The 22,937-nt window shown below is 34.8% G+C and overlaps 1 protein-coding gene across 1 annotated transcript in view; it reads right to left on the reverse strand.

The window, feature by feature from the left end:
• The window catches only part of HERC1 (HECT and RLD domain containing E3 ubiquitin protein ligase family member 1), a 205,579-nt gene that overhangs the window by 92,599 nt on the left and 90,043 nt on the right, over nucleotides 1–22,937 (reverse strand). Inside the window, exons 17-25 of the mRNA XM_019650781.1 lie at nucleotides 22,213–22,404; nucleotides 20,626–20,847; nucleotides 18,705–18,878; nucleotides 15,465–15,579; nucleotides 15,256–15,376; nucleotides 13,086–13,257; nucleotides 10,412–10,724; nucleotides 9,850–9,970; nucleotides 5,701–5,752 (exon numbers count right to left, since the gene is read on the reverse strand). Coding sequence (XP_019506326.1) covers nucleotides 5,701–5,752; nucleotides 9,850–9,970; nucleotides 10,412–10,724; nucleotides 13,086–13,257; nucleotides 15,256–15,376; nucleotides 15,465–15,579; nucleotides 18,705–18,878; nucleotides 20,626–20,847; nucleotides 22,213–22,404 — 1,482 coding nt within the window. The remainder of the gene's footprint in view (nucleotides 1–5,700; nucleotides 5,753–9,849; nucleotides 9,971–10,411; nucleotides 10,725–13,085; nucleotides 13,258–15,255; nucleotides 15,377–15,464; nucleotides 15,580–18,704; nucleotides 18,879–20,625; nucleotides 20,848–22,212; nucleotides 22,405–22,937) is intronic.

The raw sequence follows: 22,937 nt of genomic DNA on the forward strand, positions 1-22,937 counted from the left end.
GAGCTGAGCAGCCGCGGAGCTACCAACAGGTGGCGGGATGGCTCAGCTAAAAAAAAAAAAAAAAAAAAAAAAAAAAAAAAAAAAAAAAAAAAAAATGTGCATTACAAAAATTATATGTGTTATATAACTAGATGGAAAAGATTTGGGAAGAGAACTACTTAAACACTAATGCCCACAGAAAGAACAAACTAACACAATACTGATTACATAGCTTATTTTTGAATTACTATACTGGTGTCAGTAAAACCTCAGGACTGCAAAATTCATAACAGGCAGCTAATATAAAGTGACTATGAAATAATTATATGCATTCTACAAAATAATTTGGAATGGCAAAGAATATATGGTTTGTCTGATTTCCAAGTTTTTGCAAGAATTCTTAAAATTAAAAAATGCTGAATTTTCAGTTTTACTGAACATGAAAAATAACCAATCTGAAAACTTCCTCAAATTATATAGCTGAATATTTTTTCATATAAAATAGAAAAGAGAAAAAAATCCAAAGAATAATGTCATGGGTGTATAACGTATTAAATTAAAAATTATAAAGAATAAAGTAGGGGTTAAGGTAAAAAAAAAAAAAGAAAGAATCATTTTCCATTTCCTTCAGCACCCCATATTCTGGATTTATCCTTAACTTAAAAATAATAGTTTTTGGCTCTTTGCATTGAGCTTGTATGTTCAATAATAAAATTTCATAATAAAAATTATTCTATTTTCCATAACTTATAAATTATTTTTCAAAATGGAAATACAAAGTGCAGAGTTAGTGTTAGAACCAAAAAGTAAAAGAGACCTTAAAGATTATTTAGTCCAATTTCCTCAATTGAGGAAAAGAGGCTCAAAGAAATTGATCTGCTAATTAACACTAATTCCTTATTTTTATGGGAGGTGGTCTTACATTTTCCTGTTATTAATCAACTCACAAATCACTGATCCATGGAAATTTCAATTGCCTAACTACACTCAGGTTCAACTGTGAACAATCTACAAATAGTTATATTACTATACTCCAAATATTATTCTATGGAATGGGTGGCCAACCCCAAATTAAAGCCTCTCTGCAATTTACAGCAGAGGTCAGCAAACTTCTGTAAAAAGCCAGATAGTGAATATTTTAGGCTTTGTGGGTCATAAAAGTGTCTGTTACAATGACTTAACTCTGCTGTTGTAGTGTAAAAGTGGCCACAGACAATCCATAAACAGATGAGTGGAATTGTGTTCCAACAAAACCTGATTTACAAAAAGGTGGCAGGCCAGATTTGCCTCACTAGCCATAGTTTGCTGATCCCTAATTTAAATACAACTTATTAGGTGTATGACCCAAATAAAACTTTGTATGAATAAAATATAAGAACAGGAAAGACACTTATCTGAAATCATTAGGATAAATAAATAATAGTAACCAAAATAGGCTGACATTGAAAATACTTTGAAACATAAAATTTTACAGTTTGGGAATGCAAGCCGAAAGAACTAATTCTTTAAAAAAATTATAACAACCTGATAACTTTGATTTGCTCTATATTGTTATAGCTGAATATTGGAAATACTGTATCTGAAAAGCAAATCAAAAGCCCAATTACTTAATATTAATTCAGAGTGACCTACTATAAAAAGAAAATGTAAAGTCCAACAAGAAATTTTTAAGATTGTTTACTTGTCCTTACAACTTTGGTTCTTAAATGGAATTTTCAAAATGAACATGGCAGAGCTGCAATACATACTTTATAAACCATAAAATATGTAGGCAAGCTAAAAGGGGGAAAAAAATTAAACATGCCATCATGTACTTGCTTGAAGCTCTTCTTTTTTCTGGGGCTCAACTGGCCAAAAAGGAGTAAATACACTACCATACAAGAATCAGAAGACAAAAGGAGAAATATGATACAGAAGACAACATTTATATCTGCTCTTCTTTATATAATCTCATTCGAAATGCATAGATAAAACAGCATTTCACCCATACATGTTATACCACAAAACACACATATTGATAAATGTTTCCAGTATTATTTTAGCAACAAAACCCTAACTCTATATTTAAACACCTGGGGTGGCAAAAAATCAAACCACATAGTAGTGTAACTAATAAGGTTCCTGATATTGCTACTTACAATTGTTGTTTTGGTATCCCTACCATTATTTCACTGTATCAGCTTCAGCTTCAATATGAAAACTACAGTTAAGCAGCTGCCAAAAGGTATTGTCTTTCAATGAAGGATGAGCCCAGTTCTACACAACCATGGCCCATCTTTTAAGTATTTATCAAAGTACTGAAACACCAACATGTTTAACAGGTTTTGTCAAGAATTTTGACAGGCCATTAAGAGAATTAAATAATATGTTTGAAGTAACAAGAACAATTCCTGACATACAGTAAGCAGTTTAAAAGTATTTAATGAGTACAGATATGATAGTACCTCTGAAACGCTAAGGAGAAATATGTTTCACTTGTCTCTAATTTTTAAAGTAATTTATGACATTTTTGGTTTTAAAATTTAGCTTTGATATCTCTAAAGAGCTGAGCAAGTTGGCTGAGCTAAATTTATATGCTCATTTGGCTTTACCCTTTTCTACTACATTCACTTTCTTGGATCAAGAGCTTGGACCAATTGGGAAACATTAACTGGAGTAAGGGAAGAAGCAGCAATCATGGTTCATCAGCATGAATCCTAGTATCCCCAATGCAATTACTGAAATTACAGGCACTAGGAGGAGTCTTTGGAGGCATCTTTGGAAACATAATAACAGCAGCTGAAAAGTGTACACAACCATTAATTGTCATTGATACATCTATTTAGTTTCGGTAAATGGGACATAATTAAACATTATTTCTAAGTTCTCTTACTAGGCTTTTAATAACTCAGGACCACTGAGTCTAATAAATACAAAAGCTATGTGAAAGGGAAAAGTTATATTTCTTCTGGAAAATATTGGAAAGGAGTAAACTAGCACATAGGAGAATTCTCACTTGGCCGGACATCTGTTGTCCTTCATAGCTCAAGTCAGAATCGGAACACCTGAATGGCTCCAAATAGTTCTCCGACTTGGTGGGTTCATCTGCCCAACTGAAGATAGGCATATTATGGCTTATGGCATCTAGTCCATATTGACAATAAATAAGGAGGGAAAAAAGGGTGGTTTATTTCACCATCATTTAAAAGCAAAAAACCAAAAAAAAAACCCAAACCAAAAAACAAAGAAACCCCAAAAAAAAAAAAAAAAAGACAGAAAAATCTATCTGGTCAGAGGGTGGTCACTAAATATACATAATTTTTAAAAATTCCTTTCATAATATAATCTCCTAAGTGTATCTTCAATGTTAATTTATTTTGAAGAAGGAAATCCATTATAATAAAATAAAACTATTAAGTGTACACTTTATTTTTAATCCACAAGGTCTAGGATTCATGAGATTGAAAACTATTTTTGCTGCCCTTTTTAACATAATTTTCCTTTTTAGTCACCTACTCCTGGAAACAAAGCAGTCAATAAAATTTTTCTCAGGAAACATTAAAATGCTATTAGAATAAACTAGCACCACATTAAGTGATATCATGAAATTTACATAACTAGTCTGCCTCCCTATTATAACTTCCTTAATGGTTAATTAAAAAGAAAACTTTTCCCATGAGGTCCTATATTTGTTTTCTGTTTTCAACAAAATAAAGTTAAATTCCAACAAGTTAATAGGTTTCAGTACTACCTTGAGCTTTTTGGAGAAGGTAGTTTATCCATAAACAAAATTTGGATTGATGGCTTAATTCATTTGTGTCTACTTAGATCTAAAACTGCAGGAAATCCACATCTACTTCTAAGATAATTGTTTAAAAATTTGAACAGGCAGCAGCTCTAGGACAGTAATTTTAAAATGTCATATTAATTCTTCCTAAATAATTAATATCTAAATTATAGGTTATTCTTAATAACATTAGGTTAACAAGATTAGGTTAACAGCACTAGGTTAATAATTCTAGGTTATTCTTAACACTTTTTTTTTTATTCCAAAGTTGGCTTTGCCACATGCTGACATGGTTAACGTAGACTGAATCTCAAATTTATATTTCCATAGGAATGATAAAGATTTGAGAGAAAAGAATAATTTTAGCCAATGGACTATCACTTTAAATATAATTAATATATTACGATGCTCTTAAACTAGAGGTCCCTTATGCTAATCAGTAAGTTTGGAGCCATCTTCTCTCTAGCACCAAATGATATGCATTCATTAATATAACACAAGAAATTTTAGAAATAATATTCATCTGAGCTGACCAAAATCAGGAAGGTAAATTTGTTCTAAAAACATAATTCCAAAGTCAAGTGGTTAAGGAAAAGGAGACTCCAACTAATTATGGCACATGAATTGCCATTTTTCAAAGAATTAGAAAATAAAATACATATTGTACATTATACTAAACATCATTTAATTTCTTTACTATCACAAATACCTTAAAATTTTTTTAGAAACCCAGTAGCTTTAATATGTTATAGTCTCAAAAGATTTTCAAAAAAGAAAGTACCAGCTGTAGTCCTTATTCCTAATACTTCAGAAAAATCATTCATGTATTCTGATTATAATTAAAGGATAAGTCTATAGAAATACCAACATTTCTTCTTCTAAGTTATAAACACAAAAACGAAAAAATTGGGGGCCAGCCGAGTGGCTCAGTTGGTTAAGAGCTTGCTCAAGAGTTTGAGCTCGGAGCAACAGCGGTTCGATGCCCGGCCCGAGCTGAGCTGCTGCTGAGCTGCCAACAGGTGGCAGGATGGCTCAGCTAAAAAAAAAAAAAATGTGTATTTATTCCTCTCATTCCTGTTTTTTTTCTACGGGGGAAGGGGGGGGTGGTGCCTAACATTCTGCCAAGGAAGCTATCAAGACAGGAGTTTCATTTTGAAATATAAAAGACTTAATAGCATGAAAAAAAAATTTTTCCCCCACAGGCCTTTAGAAACTGCCACTAGTGGCAATTTTTAATATTTCACGTTTTCATAACCACAGTGTGAATGGGTTTAATAAAAGTGTCAGTTAATAGAGAATAATACTTGGAGAGGTTTTAATCATCCTTGGATTTGTATTATCTAAAACTCTGTTCTTCCCATCCATGTGCATATATAACCAAGAGTTAACTATATTATTCACTAAGACAGAGCTTCTAACAAGTGAAGTTAACTCTTGATGACACTTTAAAATTGTTCCTTGTGGGAAATTTTTTTTTTTAGAAATCATTAGTTCATTTATTCCATGCTTTATCTTAAGAGGCAAAGAGGAAAACTAGAAACTTTCAACTTGAAAGTGTGTATATGTGTGCAGGAAGCAAATGGGGTAAAGAGTTCTCCCTGTAACACCATTTAAACTACAGCAACTATAATATCACTGAGCTAAAATATGGCAAATTATGTACATAATGTCTCCCCAACCCATAATTGTAAAGCACTGCTTCTAGAGCTCCATAGGACTTTTAATAAATCAAAACACATGACAAATGTGAAACAGAGCTGATTATTAACTTCTAGACATTCCCAGGTTTTAAAGGGTATATATTTTAAAGAAAATGATCTTCCATTTAACTCTTCTGATAAAATGTTTCTAAATTTTTTTTGCAATAACATTTCAATGACAATCAGATCCAAATACATCAGATATAAAAACAGCTACTTAATTTAGCCAGATATTTAACGTTTTTTAATTCTTACCTCTCTTTCTACGAGATGATGCCAAATCCAAATCAACATTTCGTCTTCCACTCTATTATGTTAAAAATAATAAAATTTAGTTGTGAAAAGCACTTTAAGATTAAGAGTTAATAGAGTATTAATAAAACAGTATATAATTATAGCAATGTGCTACTTATTCACCAGTCAAGTCAGACTAATGAAAAGTCTAAACATCCACTGAAAACAGCTCTAAGAAAGCCTAGGCACATAACTCTCAGACACTAAAACTCAAAGTCAAAGTGTACATTAATTAACATTGTAAAGTAGCAGAAGTTTTTCTGTGTTGTCACCTTTTCTTCTTTGGAATCTTTGTCTTTTTTCTTCCAAACACATTTTATTAATACCCTCTGGATGCCTAAAGCTCCTGTAGCAAAGTCGTATTTTCCAAAATTACTACCTCACTTTCTACTCTTTTGAAAACTCCCACTAGCCTTGGCTAAGTGTTTAAAGGAAGAGAATCTGCTGAATCCATGCTAACAGAAAATAACATAGTCCTAAGCCTTCTGGTAGTGTTTTAAAGTTTTTAAAATGTTTTAAAGAACCTATTAAAATAAAGAAATCTCAAATTGGTGAAATGGCAAACAGCTTAATAAAACAGTGAAGGTTTTCAGGAAGAATGGAAGTAGATTTCTGTGTGTGTGTGTGTGTGTGTGTGTGTGTGTGTGTGTGTGTGTGTGTGTGTGTGTGTGTGTGTATGGGGGGGAAGGGGGAGAGTTGTAGACAACTCTACTCTGCTCAAATGTACAGCCAACCACACACAAACTATAGATGACTTAAATTTAAGCACACTTGACATTACGGTCTTAGCAGTTTCAACTGTACTCTATCACACAATAAAAATATTGGTGGCAAAGAAGAAAGGCTACAGAAGTGACAAAACAGATCCATTTAGGAAATGTCATTGTACAAAATCTTTACCTGGTCACACAGACACATGTACCCACACTGTAGATAAATACATTTTGACACACACACACACACACACACACACACACACCAGAAATGAGTATATTCTCAGGTCATTTGGTGCTGGACAGAACACAAAATGGTCATCACAAGAGTTCCTGAAGACATCACTGTATGTCATGCAATAAAACATTTTTATCATACAGTACCTTTGCAATGAGGGCTCATGGAAGAAATTTATCTCAGGCCTCAGAACCAGAGATATCTCTGTTTCCCTTGAATAACTGGTCTGTTTTTCTCTTTTAGATACTGTGAATCATGTAACCCATTATGGTTTTCCTGTTTGGTGGCCCACCTCTAGCAGAACATCACAGGACATGTGTTCAGGTGTACAAATCTTACCCAAGGCTTTATTTTCCTCTTAGCTTCTTTCAGCCCTAATTCATTCACTTAATTTATCCTTTTACAAAGTATTTATTTTTGTACATCAAATCAAATCCTTTGTGAAATGAGGGAGGTAGAGGTTAAACTTCAGTTTAACTGTTTGCTTAAGTCTCTTTGTTTACTAAAACAGAGAAGTAGATAATATATGACATAATACTTTTTATGAAAGATTAAAAAAAGATTTAGCATTAAACTGGTTTACTTCAATTATTTTAAGAAAGCATTTCATTCACTAACAATTCAGAGTAAATGAAGTACTACTACATAGCAAGGATATGAACGGTAATCCTAAATAACCTCAGGCAGAAGGGTGACATGTTTCAGCTGGAAAAACCTAACCTGCCCCACCGCTTGCTGCTCTCAATCTACACCAGGCTCTGAAGCTGAAGTGCCCAGTCCAGGTCTCCCTTTACCTGCAACAGAATCTGCTCTCTCTGGTTCTTGACTTTTCCACCTTTTATGATACTATCTTTCTAAATATTCCACAAGGGAAGATAATCAAGCGTCAACCTTTTTCAAAAATGTGTTCATTAATCTTTTAACTAACCATTATGTAGAAACTAAATGAATAATCTCGGCAATTAAATCTAGACTCAACCCACTTCTCAATATAGAGCTGTCTTCCTATTGTTTTGAATTGTTTTGAAAACATAATTATCAAAATGTTTACACTGTATTAACAAACTTGTTCTTCACAACAACCCAGATGATGTAATTACCACAGTCAGTATTATTCTCCACTTCAAAGATAAAGAAGCTGAGGCTCAGAAAGGTTGTCTTACCCAGATCAAAATCAATAGTGAGTCTTAAGCCTATTGTGACTAAGTCAGTTTCATTGTTTGTTTCCAAAAAGCATGCCACTTTAACTACATCTATTCTCATCTTTTATCTTTTGATCTCAGTTGAAATGAATTATCAATCTGTGCTTTGCATATTGTAGAAGATATCAGGTGCATTAAAAAAAACCTTAGACCTTCTAAAAGGTCTATTAGAAAGAAATACTAATAATCCATAAATTCAACATGAAACAAACCACTAGTGGTTTATTCGAGTTACTAACAGTGAGAATCACTGTGAGTAATCTTGGGGAAGCTTTCTGGAAGAGACGACATTTTAGCTAGTCCTTAAGAGAGAGACAGGACTTCATCAACAAAACCAGAAGGACATTTTAAGCAAACAATGCTTGAACAGGGGCTCAAGAGGCTTCCTTATGTTTGGGGTCTGGCATATGGACTACTACGGCAAGAATGTAGATGTCTGCAGGAGAAAACTAGCTCCAAAAGCAGGCAGGCAACGTTTTCTAGACTCTCCAATTTCTGGGTAGGCAGTGTAGTCACTCAGTTCTTTGAATAAGAGGGTAGCATGACAAGCAGATGTTTTGTTGTTGTCTGTGTCTTCAAGAACTTTAACTTTGGGAGCAGTGCATAAGGAGAGGGATTGGAAAAAGTAGGGAGGTCAGTCTGAAAACTACCAGTTCGGACAAAAGTAATAAGGGCCTGAAGTAAAAAGTGGAAAGGACAGAGTGGGCACAGAAATTTTACCAAAATTGAGAAGACAGTCATTCATTTAAAAAATATTTAGTGACTGCCTACTGTGTGCCAGGCACTATAGGTGCTTGGGATATAGCAGTGAATAAAATAGCAAAAATTCTTGTCCTCAAGGAGCTTATATTCTACTGTAGGCCAACTGATAAATATAATGTTATGTTAGGTGCTGTGTGTGGTGGGTGGGGGGAAGCAGAGCAAGGAGAGGCAGACAGGGAGTAAATATGTGAGAGGGCAAACTGCAGTTTTAAACAGAGTGGTCAGGGCAGACCTCACTGAAAAAGTAACATCGGAATGAAGATTTGAAGTGAGGGAATTAGCCACGCAGACAAGAGTATTCCAGTCAGAAGAAACAGCCAATAAAGGCCCAAAGGGGAAGGTAGGTGTGTGGTATGTTCGTGGAAAAGCCAAGAGGCCAGTGTGGCAGGAAAGTCACCGAGGCGAGTAGTGTACGAGTCCATCACAGAGGTAGTGCAGCCGGGATATGTAGTCTTGCAGGCCTGTGTGAGGACTTAGGCTTCTACTCTGAAAAAAAGTAAAGCCTGTTGGAGGTTTTGAATAGAGAAGTAACATAATCTATGTTATAAAATTATCACAGGGTTGGGAGACCAGATAATGAGACTGTTGAGACTGGGGGGAAAAAATGGACAGAGAGGAATCTCATTAGACTACAAGACTGGGAAGCTGAACTGGGAGCACAAAGATGCTAATGGGAATGAAGAATAAGAGGAAGAAGAACAAACAAAAACATCGTGGTACAATAAAACTTGCTTGAACACACTATTCGACCTTCCCTAGATGCTTAGAATTAGCTTTTAAACCAGTTTTTTGTTTAGGTAACACTTGTATGAAGTCAGATTTCCAGCCTGGATAGTTAAAAGTACCACCTACTAGGACAAGCAATATGACAAAAGAAGGTTTGGGAGAAAGACGAGTTTATTTTTGGATAGATTAAGATTGGGGTAACCTGATATGCTCAGGTAGAATATCCATCAAGGAGTCAGATATATGAATTTGTAGTTTTCTTAGGAAGAAGTCAGAGCTAAAGATAGAAATCTGAGAGTCATTAACATATAAGTGGAAAATATCTATGCAATATAGTTATCTCATTTCTCTTTAAAAAGTTTTTTAATAAATGTCTAAAACAAATGTATATTACTTATTCTAACCAAAGACTTATGCATCTATACCTTGAAAACAAAAATCCTTCTTTACTGAATCTAGGTATACCTACCAGTGCGTAACCTTCTTCATCTGATTCAGGCTGAGACAAATCAGATTCACTCCTCGATTTGATCAGTCTATAATTTGGACTTGCGTGGACTAGCCGGCTCTCTGCAGTAAGACTTTCACTCCTGTCTCACATGCACAAAGAAAAGTTTTTCGATTTGGGACTGTTAGTGAACATAAAATTGAATGGAACTAGCAGCATAGATAATACACACACAGTGAAGAGTAATTATGTCCGTTGATGGGAAATCTTGATTCTTGTCGAAGCACAAAGCCCATCTCAATTACATCAAAATAATCTGCATGCCACTAAATTACAGAGACAGGCAAATAACCTCATGTTTCTCAACTACTATTGTTTATATGTACGAAAAATTGTGCCTCATTATCTCAGAAATCAGTATTACTCTTTACATTATTTTCAATTCATCCCAGTCAATTTGCAATTCTTCCTCGATGTCTGTGTTCATTTCAGAAGAATACTTTAACTTTGAGAATAATCCATTACAATGCATACAGTAACAAAGGGAGGAGAGTAAATGCTTTAAGTTTCTAGTCAGTCCCACCTGGTCATAAGTCCACCCCCTTCAGAGGCACTTGTTGAAGGCTGCTGCAACTGTCCTTCTTCCCTTCGCTTCTGAAGCTCTTCGATCACAGGACTTACTCCTAATATTAAGAGGGCACACCGGTGGATCACGGAGTTGCAGGCAGCAGTGTACACATCCTGACCCTCAGGAAGGTCTGTGCTGACCCTTCGCTCTTGCTGAGACTGAGGAGATGGATCATCAGCTCGAGCCCCAGACCCTGCCCCACTGTTCATTCTATCTCGATCTCGGCTACGAGCTACTTCACGGGCTGAGAGGAAACACTGAAAGATTTCTGTAACATGCAACACAAAAACAAGGTCTTAACACATGGGGAGAGAAGAGCAAAAAAAAAAAAAATAACAATAAAAATAGTCAAAACATTTGGACCAAAAACTTACTGAAAGACGGAAAAATTATTTTTTAGACATTAAATACAGCATAGTAACTAAGTTAAAATTATATCAAAAATACATAAAATATTAAACTTTTCATGAAAATCACAATAGGAAACACATGCCTTTACAGAATTTGGATTTGGCTGATTTTTACTTCTATTCTTACTTATGAATTTCATCCGTGGTTTTCAAAGTGTGGTCTCAGATCAGCAGCATCAACATCATCAGGGCACTTGTTAGAAATGCAAATGATTGGGCCCATCCCAGGCTTTCTGAATCAGAAGCTCTAGGTATGGGGCCAGCAAGATGTGTTTTAATAAGCCCTCCAGCTGATTCTGAAGTCCACAAAAGTTTGAGAAGCACTGGATTAGATAAAAACAACTGCTTTTATATTCATGATCTTGGCATGAAAAATGTTAGATTACAAAAGAAACAGTCAAAATTTAAGCTGCAGTAGTTATAATGAAAAGGCGTCTTTTCCCCTTCCAAATTCCATATAATATCTAACACCTACACTTTGCTATATCTCGAACACATTAAATAATCACAACCACTAAAGGTCTTTGCTGAAATAGAATGTGGCTATAACCTATGGCCAAGATTGCCTCCAGAGTCAAATGGCATCACCAGGAATGTCCATTTGATGCCAGCTCTTCCCAATTTATAAGCAAAACAGCAGGGTATAACAAGGTTCTGATGTAGTGGTAGATACTTCACGACAGGGAAAAAAAGTTTTGCTCGAAATTGAAGTGAAGAGGCTATTCTTAATGGGGTAGGTACCAAGGCAGAAAAGTTGGTAAAACACTAGATTCATCTGTTAATATGGAAGTATAAACTTTAAAAGTAGATCTGTGTATTCCATAGAATTATGATGATATTTTCATTATGCTGGTGCAAGTCCTTTATTTCTAATAAAAACCAAAGTGACAAATGCAGAATCTAGAGCTAGAAATCAGTTAAAGTAATTAAGAGAACTGTCATTGGAATTTTGGACAGATCTGGTTTTAATTCCAGCTGCTACTAACTGTGCTCTAGGCACATAATTTTGCCTCCTTAAACCTCAGTTTGCCCATCTTAAGAACAGGGTCATACTAAAACTTGTAAGACTGTTGTGTGGATTATGAGTTAATCTATATGAAGCATTTGACCCAGTGCCCAGTATATAATAGGTGCTCAAAAACTAGCTCGTTTAAAAATTATTACTCCCCAAATGACTATTATGATTTCTATTACTATAATTGAGGGCTACACTTTGCTACTATTTTTTCCCTTTTGGCCTTTGCTTTCAGGAATTCCTAAGCTAAGTTTTAAGTTCAACCACAAAAATTCCCTCAGCCTAAGTTTTTAAAATATAATTATTCTCCCTCCCATCTCCTATCTCCTTTTCTCCATTTAGACCTCCTCTTTTCCTCTTGTTTTATGGTTTTTTATCTTGTCTTGAGCCACCTCAAAATCATTTCTAGAAGTATCCAGAACACAAATAAACTGATAATAAAGTGTCAGATTGATTTATATACACAGACAATCCCAATAGCAAATGCATAGCTGGCCATAACGTTTTAGGCTACAAAGTGAACACACATTTTAACTAAAGTGAATACACTCTTTAACTTAAAATAGCCAAATCACTCAAAAGGTAATAATAACAAATGTTTTAAAAGCTTTGAATGTTCTCTTTAAATATCTAAATGATTATCTTTAAAAACTACTGTAGCCTTGGAATATAAAAATTTGAAAAGGGTTATTTACCCAGCCAATAGTATCTCATGTATATTTTTGCTCCCTACTGAAAATAGCAGTGTAGTCAGTGGGTAAACTTTATAATTTTAAAAGTTCTACGTATGAAAATAATTGGGCTCTCCTAATAGGCATAGAAGGGGGCTCTCTTCCTCACCACACGGAAGTCAGCCAGGCCAATGGACAACTTGGTGTCCCAAGAGGACATACTTTGAATGACCTTATCCAATGACTCATGGGCATCATTTCATGCATGTCGAGACTCAGTGGAATGGGCACGGTTTCTGAAAGCCTGCTTCCAGAGATTTTCAGCCTCAAACATGCAAGTCAATAGCTTCAGAATGGAACTATGACAGTTTTAGGAGCTGAAATGTTAGCTAATGTAAATTCAGATCACCAGCAGGAGATCAGGTCCTTTTACAAAAAACTGGTGAGAATCTTTTGTCTTTCTCTTCTCTAGCCAGTTCCCCTACCAAAAAGAGCGGCACGGTGTGTATCTGTAAAGTAAGGTATGTACTCACTGCCAGCTGTCATCACTTCATGTTCCCGTTCTTCCTCCTCATCCTCTGGCTCTGGATGCCCCTCTTCCCGATCTCGCTCGGCCTGTTCTTCCATTTCAGCTTCTTCATCGATGGTCCGGGTAAATGAATGCTCCTGAGGGTCAACATCTGCAGAGTCTTGGTTTTCTGAGATCTTAAAGAAATGAACAGAGCGACACTGAATATAGTATTCAAAAACTTCAAAAAACTTCATTAAAACCTTGACTTTTTTACTATGGAAATACTGCTAATATCAATATAACACATGAATTTTATTACAAAAAAAATGACATACTCGATAAACCTGAAAAATTAGCAAGAATGTATGTGCACAAAATATATACAGAGACACTTATCTACGCTCTTGTCTTCAGTATTTTTATTAAAATGTCATGCTATAAATTGATTTTTATATTGCTATTCAGTTGTAAATTCCTAGAGCTACAACTTAAAATGAGTTAAGTATGGCATTAACAATAAAAGGTACTTAAAGAATATGAATTTTTATTCCATTAAGTCTCTCTCAAGTTATGTATGTTATTACTCTGTATAAGTGTTTAATAATTCTAATTTAAAACAGTATTTTTTAAACTTTTTTTTTTTGGTGAGAACATTTAAGTTCTACTTTCTTAGCAAATTTCAATTATACAAACAGTATTGTTTTTCATTTTTTTCTTTACTTTGTTTGCCTCTGAAGAAACCAAAAATTAGAAATCTGGTAAGGACAATGTTAGTTTTATTTCCCACAATAGTTATGCTACCTAGCAGTCATCTAGAGGAAAGAGTCCTTATAATAGGTGCTAAGAGGGTCACAAATACCATAACAGTCCTGTAACAGTACTATATCACTTCCCCCACAAATCTCAGTATAAAGCACAAATGAAAATTTTTAATGTTATCCTCAGATGCATAATAAAAGTTATTCTGTGTTTCATGGCCTGTGAATAACAAGAATTTCACAAAGAAGGAGATACTCAGTCAGATTCACACAATACATAAGTCATTATTCCCATAACATGTGTTTCAAATTTGAGCCTCAACATAATGACAAATTGAGGCATATGTAATTTCAAAGTCACTAACAAATAAATCCACAAATATCAAATCAGGGCATGCCAAAAGAATACTATAATACAAACACATAGATAGAATTTGATTTTTAAAATCCAAGATCTAAATAATGGAGTGAAAGCATCTAATGTACAAAGTTTCAAAGTAAGCATTTCTGAAGGTGATGTATTATAGAGGCTTATACTTATAACTATAAGATCATGTTATCAGGGTTACCAAGCACTTTAGTAGAAGTCATCTCATTTTTGGTGCATGAATTATTTCTGGAACATCCTTAATAAGAGGTTTCAATCTTTAACTCCAGTAGTGGACAACTCTAATATTAGAAGGCTTTTTTTCCTTATATTCAGCTAACAATGAGTCTCCATTCAATTGTTAACCTTTAGTCCTTCCTGTGCCCAATGGGACAGTAGGGAACACATTTATTTCCTCTCCTACATGGAAGCTCTTTAATTATTTTAAGGCAGCACTCATATCATGTGACTTCCCTTTGTTTTCACTTCTCTAGGATAAACATTTTTTAATTTTCCAGTTCTTGTATAAGATGATTTTCGGGCCTTTCACCAATCCAAGGTAGTTTGTTAATGTCCCTCATAAATGACAGCACCCCAAATTAGATAGAATAATTCAAATGTGGTCTGATCATCATAAAATAAAGGAATATTAATTTATATGATTGGACAATTCAATTTGTACAGCCTAAGAACATATATATATTTTTAGCAGACATATCCTAATTGATAAATGTGGGATTAAATAAACCCCAAATCTTTTACTTGCCCAACTTTCTCACTAGAAAAAGAACTACTCAACATTTTTTTTTTTAAGCTGAGCTATCCTGCCACCTGTTGGCAGCTCAGCGGCAGCTCAGCTCAGGCCGGGACTCGAACCACTGTTGCTCAGAGCTCGCACTCTTGAGCAAGCTCTTAACCAACTGAGACTCGGCAGGCCCAAATTACTCAACGTTTATTGAACATCTGCAATAAGCAAGGCACATTTTTTTCCCCTGACATAAACCAAAATGGAGCTATCTCTCACAACTGGCAGAAAAACACAGAAATAAACTGATTTCCAACTTTACCCATCTGTCTCGTGATGATGGCCTGGTTTGAATAAGTTCAAGGTTCTTGCAAGCAAGTAAACGACTTCGAACTTTGTACACACAACGGTACACTTCCGATAAGCTTTTGCCAGGTTGATATCTAAATAAAAAATCAAAATAGAAAAGTTACCTAATTTCTAACATCATGAGAGCAAATATTTGTCTGAGGATAGTTTTAAGTTACTTACCGGCTTTCTCCACATGCTTGACTAAGTAAATTTGTGTGTTTCAGAAGAGCTGCAAGAACAAATCTGGACACAGTATCCAAGAGTGACTCATTACTTAAAGTTGCACTGTCCCAATCTGAAAATAAAAACGATGTATTGACATTTAAAAGGGCTCAGAAAACAGTTCAGAGGCAATTTTAATAGCTTTAGTAATCCAACACCTGAATATTATCATTTTTCTAAACAGTTATTTAACAAGTACACCTACTAGATCCCACATACTGTTCTGTGTGCTAGGAATACAGCAGTGAACAAAACTAAGTTCCTGATCTCACAAAGCTTATATTCTAGTTGAGGGGTAGCAGACAGACAATAAATAAAAACATTAATATGCCAGGTAAGCGCTATAGAGAAAAATACAACAGGGTAAGGAGAACAGGGAGTACTACTGTACTGTGTGGGATTCCTATTTTATATAGGCTGGTTTGGGAAGGTCTCTGATAAGGCTACAGTTGAGTCGAGATCTAGGTGAAGGAGGGGAAGAAGTCACATAGATACAGTATCTCCTCAGAAAAAACTAGTGTAGAGGCGCTGAGGTGGGTTCAAAGAGGCCAGTGTGGCTGGAGCAAAGTATGCATTCACAAGAGTGGTAAGTGACATAAGAAAGCTGGCTGGGACTAGATCACATAGGGCCTTGCAGGCCATTGCAAGTCCTCTAGGTTTTACTCTGAGGGAAATGGCAAGCACTGTGAGAAGGCTTTGAATAGAAATATGACATGATCTGACTTGTGTTTTCAGAGACTCACTCTGACTGCTGAGTGGAGAACTTCCTATAGGGATTCAGCAGATTACTGAAGTGATTCAGGTAAGAAACGGTGGGGGCTCAGACAAAAGTAGTAGCTGTGGAGGTAGTGAGAAATGGTCAGATTCCATATGTATTTTGAAGGTAGAGTTGATAGGATTTGTTGATGGATCAGATATGAGAATATGAGAGACGTCAAGGTTGACTATAAATGTATTTAAAATGTGGTTGGCATTTACTGAGACAGGAAGAACACTTTTGGGGGATAGAGAGCTAGAATCAGGAGTCTGATAATAAATACTATCTATTAGATCTCCTAGTAGAGTTATCAAGTAAACTAGTCAAGTGTATATGGTATTTGAATCCACGAAAGGAGATATTGTGAATACATGTACATTTAAGTGGGTAAGAAAAGAAACAACATTTGGACAGAAATGAGTACATGCAATAGAAAGCTTAAATCACAGCATTAGATGATGAGAACTGGTCAGGAGCTGTCTTTCATGCCATGTTAGCATATCAGTGCTGTATTTGAAAAATGCAGCTCAATTCCAAATGGGGTGGGTTTACTGTCTATTCCACTCTCAGAATGTCTGCTAGACATTCTGTTAATTTGACAGATTTAACATACTACATAAAAACAAAACAAAAACACCCTTGGCAAATATTAAGCCCCATGTAAACTTAATTTGTTCCTAATCCTTTCTTAAAACTCCTACCTCAAGAGATAAAATTTTACATCTTGGTTTTCTAGTCATTTCTATATGCCAAGGTAAAAAATTAAGTTCAGACTTACCTATTTTACTGGTGAAAAAAGTGACAATATAAACATGACAAATTTAAGAAAGTCTTACAGCTTACAAAGAATCTTAAAATGACAGTCTGTACAAAATTTTTTCACATTTGGTTCTTGAGAGATCATCTGTTCTGAGGGAATGCTTGCTATTCTGAGAATTGTGACAGCTTAAAATCAAACAGGATTCCATTTCAAGGAGGCTAACATTCAATTTAAAAAACAAACTAAAGTAATACCCTTTGCTGTGTTTCAAATTTAGCAGAGATTACCCTTCTATGCAATTTTTAAAGTAATCGGTTCTTTGAAAACACCATTAAAGTTATGGTCATTTCATACCAAGTACTAAAGAATGTTTCCATTATTCAAATATAAAGTTCAGGATACCGTATATAAGCAATTCAGCAAATGGAGTCATACAATGAGTTTTTATTCAGAAAATATCACTTAGAATGTAAATTCTTTTTCTCTTCCATTACCATACTTTTGTACCTCTGGCGGGAGTCAATACAATAGAATGAATAAAATAAATGAATGGTAAATTGGATGAGATTAAACTTTCAAAGGTATCATTTTACTGGTGTTTTAACGATCTGAATAATATGTATCTCATTTCATTGTTATTATTCAAAATCAAAGATAATAAAAGATGAAAATGTATTTATTGGGTTGTCAGAAAGTCATGATGTATTTTTTTCTATGTTTTTCATTGCAAAAATGTGTCGACTTTTCCGACAACCCAATACTTTTAACATTTTTATCACAGAAGGAAGAAAATCCAAAGAAATGGAGAGAAACAAAGGTAGGATAAGAAAATATAATATGGAAAAAGACAACTAGGGATATGTGATTCTGAACAATCCAGGTCATTGTCAAGAGGGAAAACATGGGAGCTAAAGAGAAATCAGGTATATCCTTTGCAAACTTGTACACAAAATTCATTTTGTTAATTAAATATTAGAAACTGAAATGCCACTACATACTTGCATAGCACTTTACTACTGTACTTAATATTAGTAGTACACCTTATTTCAAATTGATATCTTCACCAGCACTCTGAAGTAGGCAAGTGGTACAGAGGGGAAAATGACCAGGCCCAGAGTTTAGACTCCTACATACACATCCTTTCAGTTCTGACACCAGGGCTTGCAAAGGGAAGAGATTCATTATACCTACTCTGATACTAAATTCATTTACACTGCATGGAATCTTCAGTGCAATGATGGCCTTTGGATTTATCTTTTATATAAATCTCAACTTTCCCACAGTGGGTTTGCTTCAAGTGAGATACATGTATATACAAAAAAACCCTAGAGGGTAAGGGGGTTCAAATATATGGCGATGGAAGGAGAACTGACTGTGGGTGGTGAGCATATATATAAATGATATTTATAGAACTGTACACTTGAAACCTATGTGATTTTACTAACCATTGCCCCCCAATAAATTTAATTTAAAAAAATAATATTCACAATTAAAAAAAAACCACCTAGTATATTTTCCACAAAAAGGAAAAATAAATTTTTTAAAACTGTTATTTGTAAAATAACCTTTTCAATAAAAAAGTAATAGAGTGATCCCTGTGATTTCTATTTACATACATTACATATATATTAGTATTATGAACTATCTACATATTTAACCCCCTTTACCCTCTTCATCTCACCTTTACTAACAGCATAGTCCTGCATACTGATCCAAAGACTTCGCGCAGGCTCTTTTGAACAACCCAATGCAAGGTCTACAAAGACAGCAATTTCAGGCCTCAGTTTGTAATCAAAAGGCTTCTGTTCTTCATTTCCTGAAAGAGCTACCTCTAATAGGCAGCTCATACATTTATCTAAAAAAAAAGATTCATATTATCAATTTTAAACCTTATAAATTTTGGTGCTGTAAATAAAATCTTACCACATTTATTTAATGCATATGAAATGACACAATTCAAACCATTTTAAGTAGATGATACAAAGTTCTTTAATGTTTCTCAGTTGGAGGTAGTATCATCCTTTCCATCTCCTCCAGAAAAATCTGTGGCCAAATGTGCCACTCCAAGGAGGAATTCTGGCATTTTGGTAGGCAGAAGCCTATATGCATAACAGTCTTGTATAACAAAGAGTTCTCTTGTTTGAAAGGGAATGATATCCTCTTTGAGAAACATGGGGCCACTGGGAAAGAGACTAGACAAGAATTTTCTAGATTTAAAGGAAAACAGTTAGTTATGATTCAAGAGAGATCAAAGATACCATGAACAATTTCTCAACTAATTTTTACATTTGTTCAGGTGTTTCCTAACTTTTTAATGGGACATTTGGAATTCAGAAATAATTTTCCACTTAAAAAACAAAACTTGTAAGGGCCGGCCGAGTGGCTCAGTTGGTTAAGAGCTCGCTCCAGAGTTTGAGCTCTGAGCAACAGCGGTTCGATTCCCAGCCCAAGCTGAGCAGCCGCTGAGCTACCAACAGGTAGCAGGATGGCTCAGCTTAAAAAAAAACCAAAACAAAACTTGTAAATGATAGTCAGGTTCATGGGATAAGCCCAAAAGTCAATTTAACCCATAACGTAACTGAATCATAAATTTACAAAGGCCGAACATCCTTTTCCTAATATTTCCAAGTATTTAAACATAAAGTGTAACATTTTAATAGTTCATGGTTTTATCATTTAACAACTGAAAAATAAGAATAAAAACTTGAAATAGAAAGTGATTTTACTCATATTAAAGGCCAGTTAACTGAGTAAACAGAAATATGAGGAAGGTAGAGATACACTTTTGTCCTCAGAAGGAGATATGGTAACAGAGTTAAACACTAATAGTACTGTAACCATCTTTATGATGTTAAATATCCCTTGAAAAACCATGATTTTACTTTTCTTGATACAAATGCATTATAAAGTACCAGTTTAGCATTCACTAGCCATCGTCAAAATCACCTTCTAGTTCATAAATGAAATGATGAATATACATTCCTATTTGGAAAAGGAGGAAAACCTTCAATAGCTTTTCCTTATTCCACTCTCCAACCCTCCAACCCCAAAGTAGAATCCTTGTGATTTTTGTCTTGGTTTCAACTTTTTGTTTTCCCTAACATTCTCTTAGATTGAGATTTCTCTTAGGCTTTCCTTCTTGGACAATCTCTGAGTCTCTTTCTCTTATCAGAGAAATAATGAATTTTAGATCTAATATGACCATATAGGCTATCAAATCTAACTCATTATTTTGTAGATCAAAATTAGAGGCCCAAAGAGATTTAAGGACCAATCCTAGATAAAACGACCAGATCATCTGTTCAGGAACTGGAGAAATCCTCATTTTCAGACAGTCTGAGAGCTAGTCTACCAGCAAAGTAGACAAATGGGAGATGAGGTAGAAAACAAAGAATCCCCAAAGGCACCATAAACAGGGAGGAAAAAATGAGGAAATCATACAACGTAACATCAGCATGAAAACAGGAGAGGCTGGGAGGAGAAAGACTACCACTCACATCTGAGAGGTGTCTGAGCACTGGTAAGTCATGGTAGGTAAACTTATAGAGCTTTAGTTTGTGTGACGCAGCATATATTTTAAATGTTGTAAAAAAGCATATTACCTAACTGAGGGGTGTCCATCTCTACACCGTCACTAAAAAGTGGTGTTTTCATCCAATATGCAGTGTCCTGTTCCTCTGGAGACAAAGGGGAGCCCTGAAGCATGCCACCAAGACACCGCCCAATAAGAAGAGCAATTGTTCTTTCCAGATCCACAAGCCACACCCAAGACTGGGCTGGCTGAGGTAACGGCAGGCCAGCAGGGTCAATCAGTTCTGGCCCTCCTGAAGATAAAATCATTAGTAATTGCGCCTTTATCTGGTATTCAAGATTCTCAAGCTTTCTCATTTCTATTGCACTGCAATAAGATATTGAAGCAAAATAATTTTACCAAGAAAACAAATAACACTTTCTGTATATATTCTCTTTACTAGGCTAATTTAAAACATATTCAGATAAGGTATGCTATCAAATAAAAATTAAGATAAAAATTAAAATAGTATATGACAGAATTATCCCAAAGGATTCTATTCCTCCTCTTCATTATCCAGATCAAATTTCACCAACAAGAGTGAGGCAGCTCATCTCTCCAAAATCAACACATGAGTTAATCTAGCAAGATGATATTTAGTGCTGTGTAATGCTTTTAAGGCCTGAATTCAGAATTGTTTTGTACTAAGATCCAGACCCAGGCTTTCTTATTGAACATTTGTTTTTAAAAGTTCTTCACATTAAAAACAAAAAAAAACAAAAACAAAAACAAAAACAAAACCATGCTTAGCCATAAAGATAAGAACAGATATCAAGGCTTTAAGAAGTTATAAGTGACTTGCCCAAGATCATACAGCCAAATTACTAGCACAGCCAAGACTAAAATCTAGGTCTTTTTATGTATTAATCCAGGATTCTTTCCAATAAGTCATGTGGCCTCACCTAAACTTCAAAGGTTTTTAAGATTCAGTAATGAAATTCCTTTGATAGCCTTAGGATAGATAGACTCTAGTGGAAAAACATATTGATGTTTTCTAGACATGATATTTTAAGCTATATTCAACTGAATAGAGTCATCAACATTTTATAAATTAGAGTGAACTCAACTATCATGCCTAAAATCAGAATGCTATTTCCTATAAAGTACCTAACAAAGAAAAACAGAAAAATAGTCCCAATTTCCATTCAGCTATCTATATATCCAACCAAAATACAAAGTATTTTATTGTCAGAGATTCAAATCTAAAAATCTTTGCATTTAAGAAATAACATTTTTAATCAAATCAATCCATTGATGTAAAATGTTATCATTATGCTGCTGACTGAATTATGAAAGAATGAGTTATCATCCATTGTAAGATGTATTCCAATTAGAACCACGTCAAAATTTGGAAAAAAAAGTGTCTTAGAATCAATGAAATATACGATTCAAACCTGATGACCATATAAAGAACGTATTCACGACACTGTTATATATGAACAACTTCTTAAGTTTTCTCATATCAGTGCCCACTTTAGCCTGTAAGCTCTTAGAAGATAACAACTTTTATCTTGTTCATTACATAAAATACCCAAGTGTCAGATATTATTTACCTGACGTATGCAAGAGGAAAAATTTTCTCAAAAGCATTATCTGCTCTTTCACCGTCTTTACTTACCATGAAGAGGCCACTGTAACTCCTGGTCTTCTAAAAGAGTGGCAGCTGGTAGGAGTCTATTAAGGCAATCAAGAGGTGGCAACAAGTCGAGGAGGTAACTCAGTAAAGGCCGAGCCACGGACACCGGGAGTAACAGTAGGGAGTTAACAATCTGGCAGAGCATGCTGCCTGCAGCAGAGACATATATCACATCTACGAAGGGTAAGAAATTCAACATGGATCAATGGTTACAAACTTTAAAAGAAACAAACTAAGAAATACTATTTTAGTCTGAACTACAGTACACTAATTCAGTAACTCTTTGTTGAACACCTAATCTGGTATGACATTAGTATTTACTCACTTTCAGAAAGTGCCACCAACAGACGCTTTGTGGGAACAAATTCAAAGGCTTATAGCTGCTTTTCTTAAAATGCATTATGAATTTTTCATTCACAAATTTATCCTCACTTCTAGATCTACTCAAGAAATATTTATTGAGTACTTACAACATATTAAGCACTGTTCTAGGTGAAAGGGATACAGCCATGAACAAAGAGCTAAAAATTCCTGCTCCCATGGTGCTTACATTTTAGTAAGGAAAGACTTTTTTTTTAATTTTTTTAATTAAAGTTTTTATTAGGGAATTGAGGGAGGGGAACAGCACTGGGGAATCAGGGGAAGGGGAACAGACAAGTTGCTGTCCTTTTGTTCTTCAGTCTAGTTGTGGAGGATGTTGCTTCACT

The sequence above is a fragment of the Hipposideros armiger genome, unplaced genomic scaffold, assembly GCF_001890085.2.
Source record: "Hipposideros armiger isolate ML-2016 unplaced genomic scaffold, ASM189008v1 scaffold_147, whole genome shotgun sequence".
Classification (NCBI taxonomy): domain Eukaryota; kingdom Metazoa; phylum Chordata; class Mammalia; order Chiroptera; family Hipposideridae; genus Hipposideros; species Hipposideros armiger.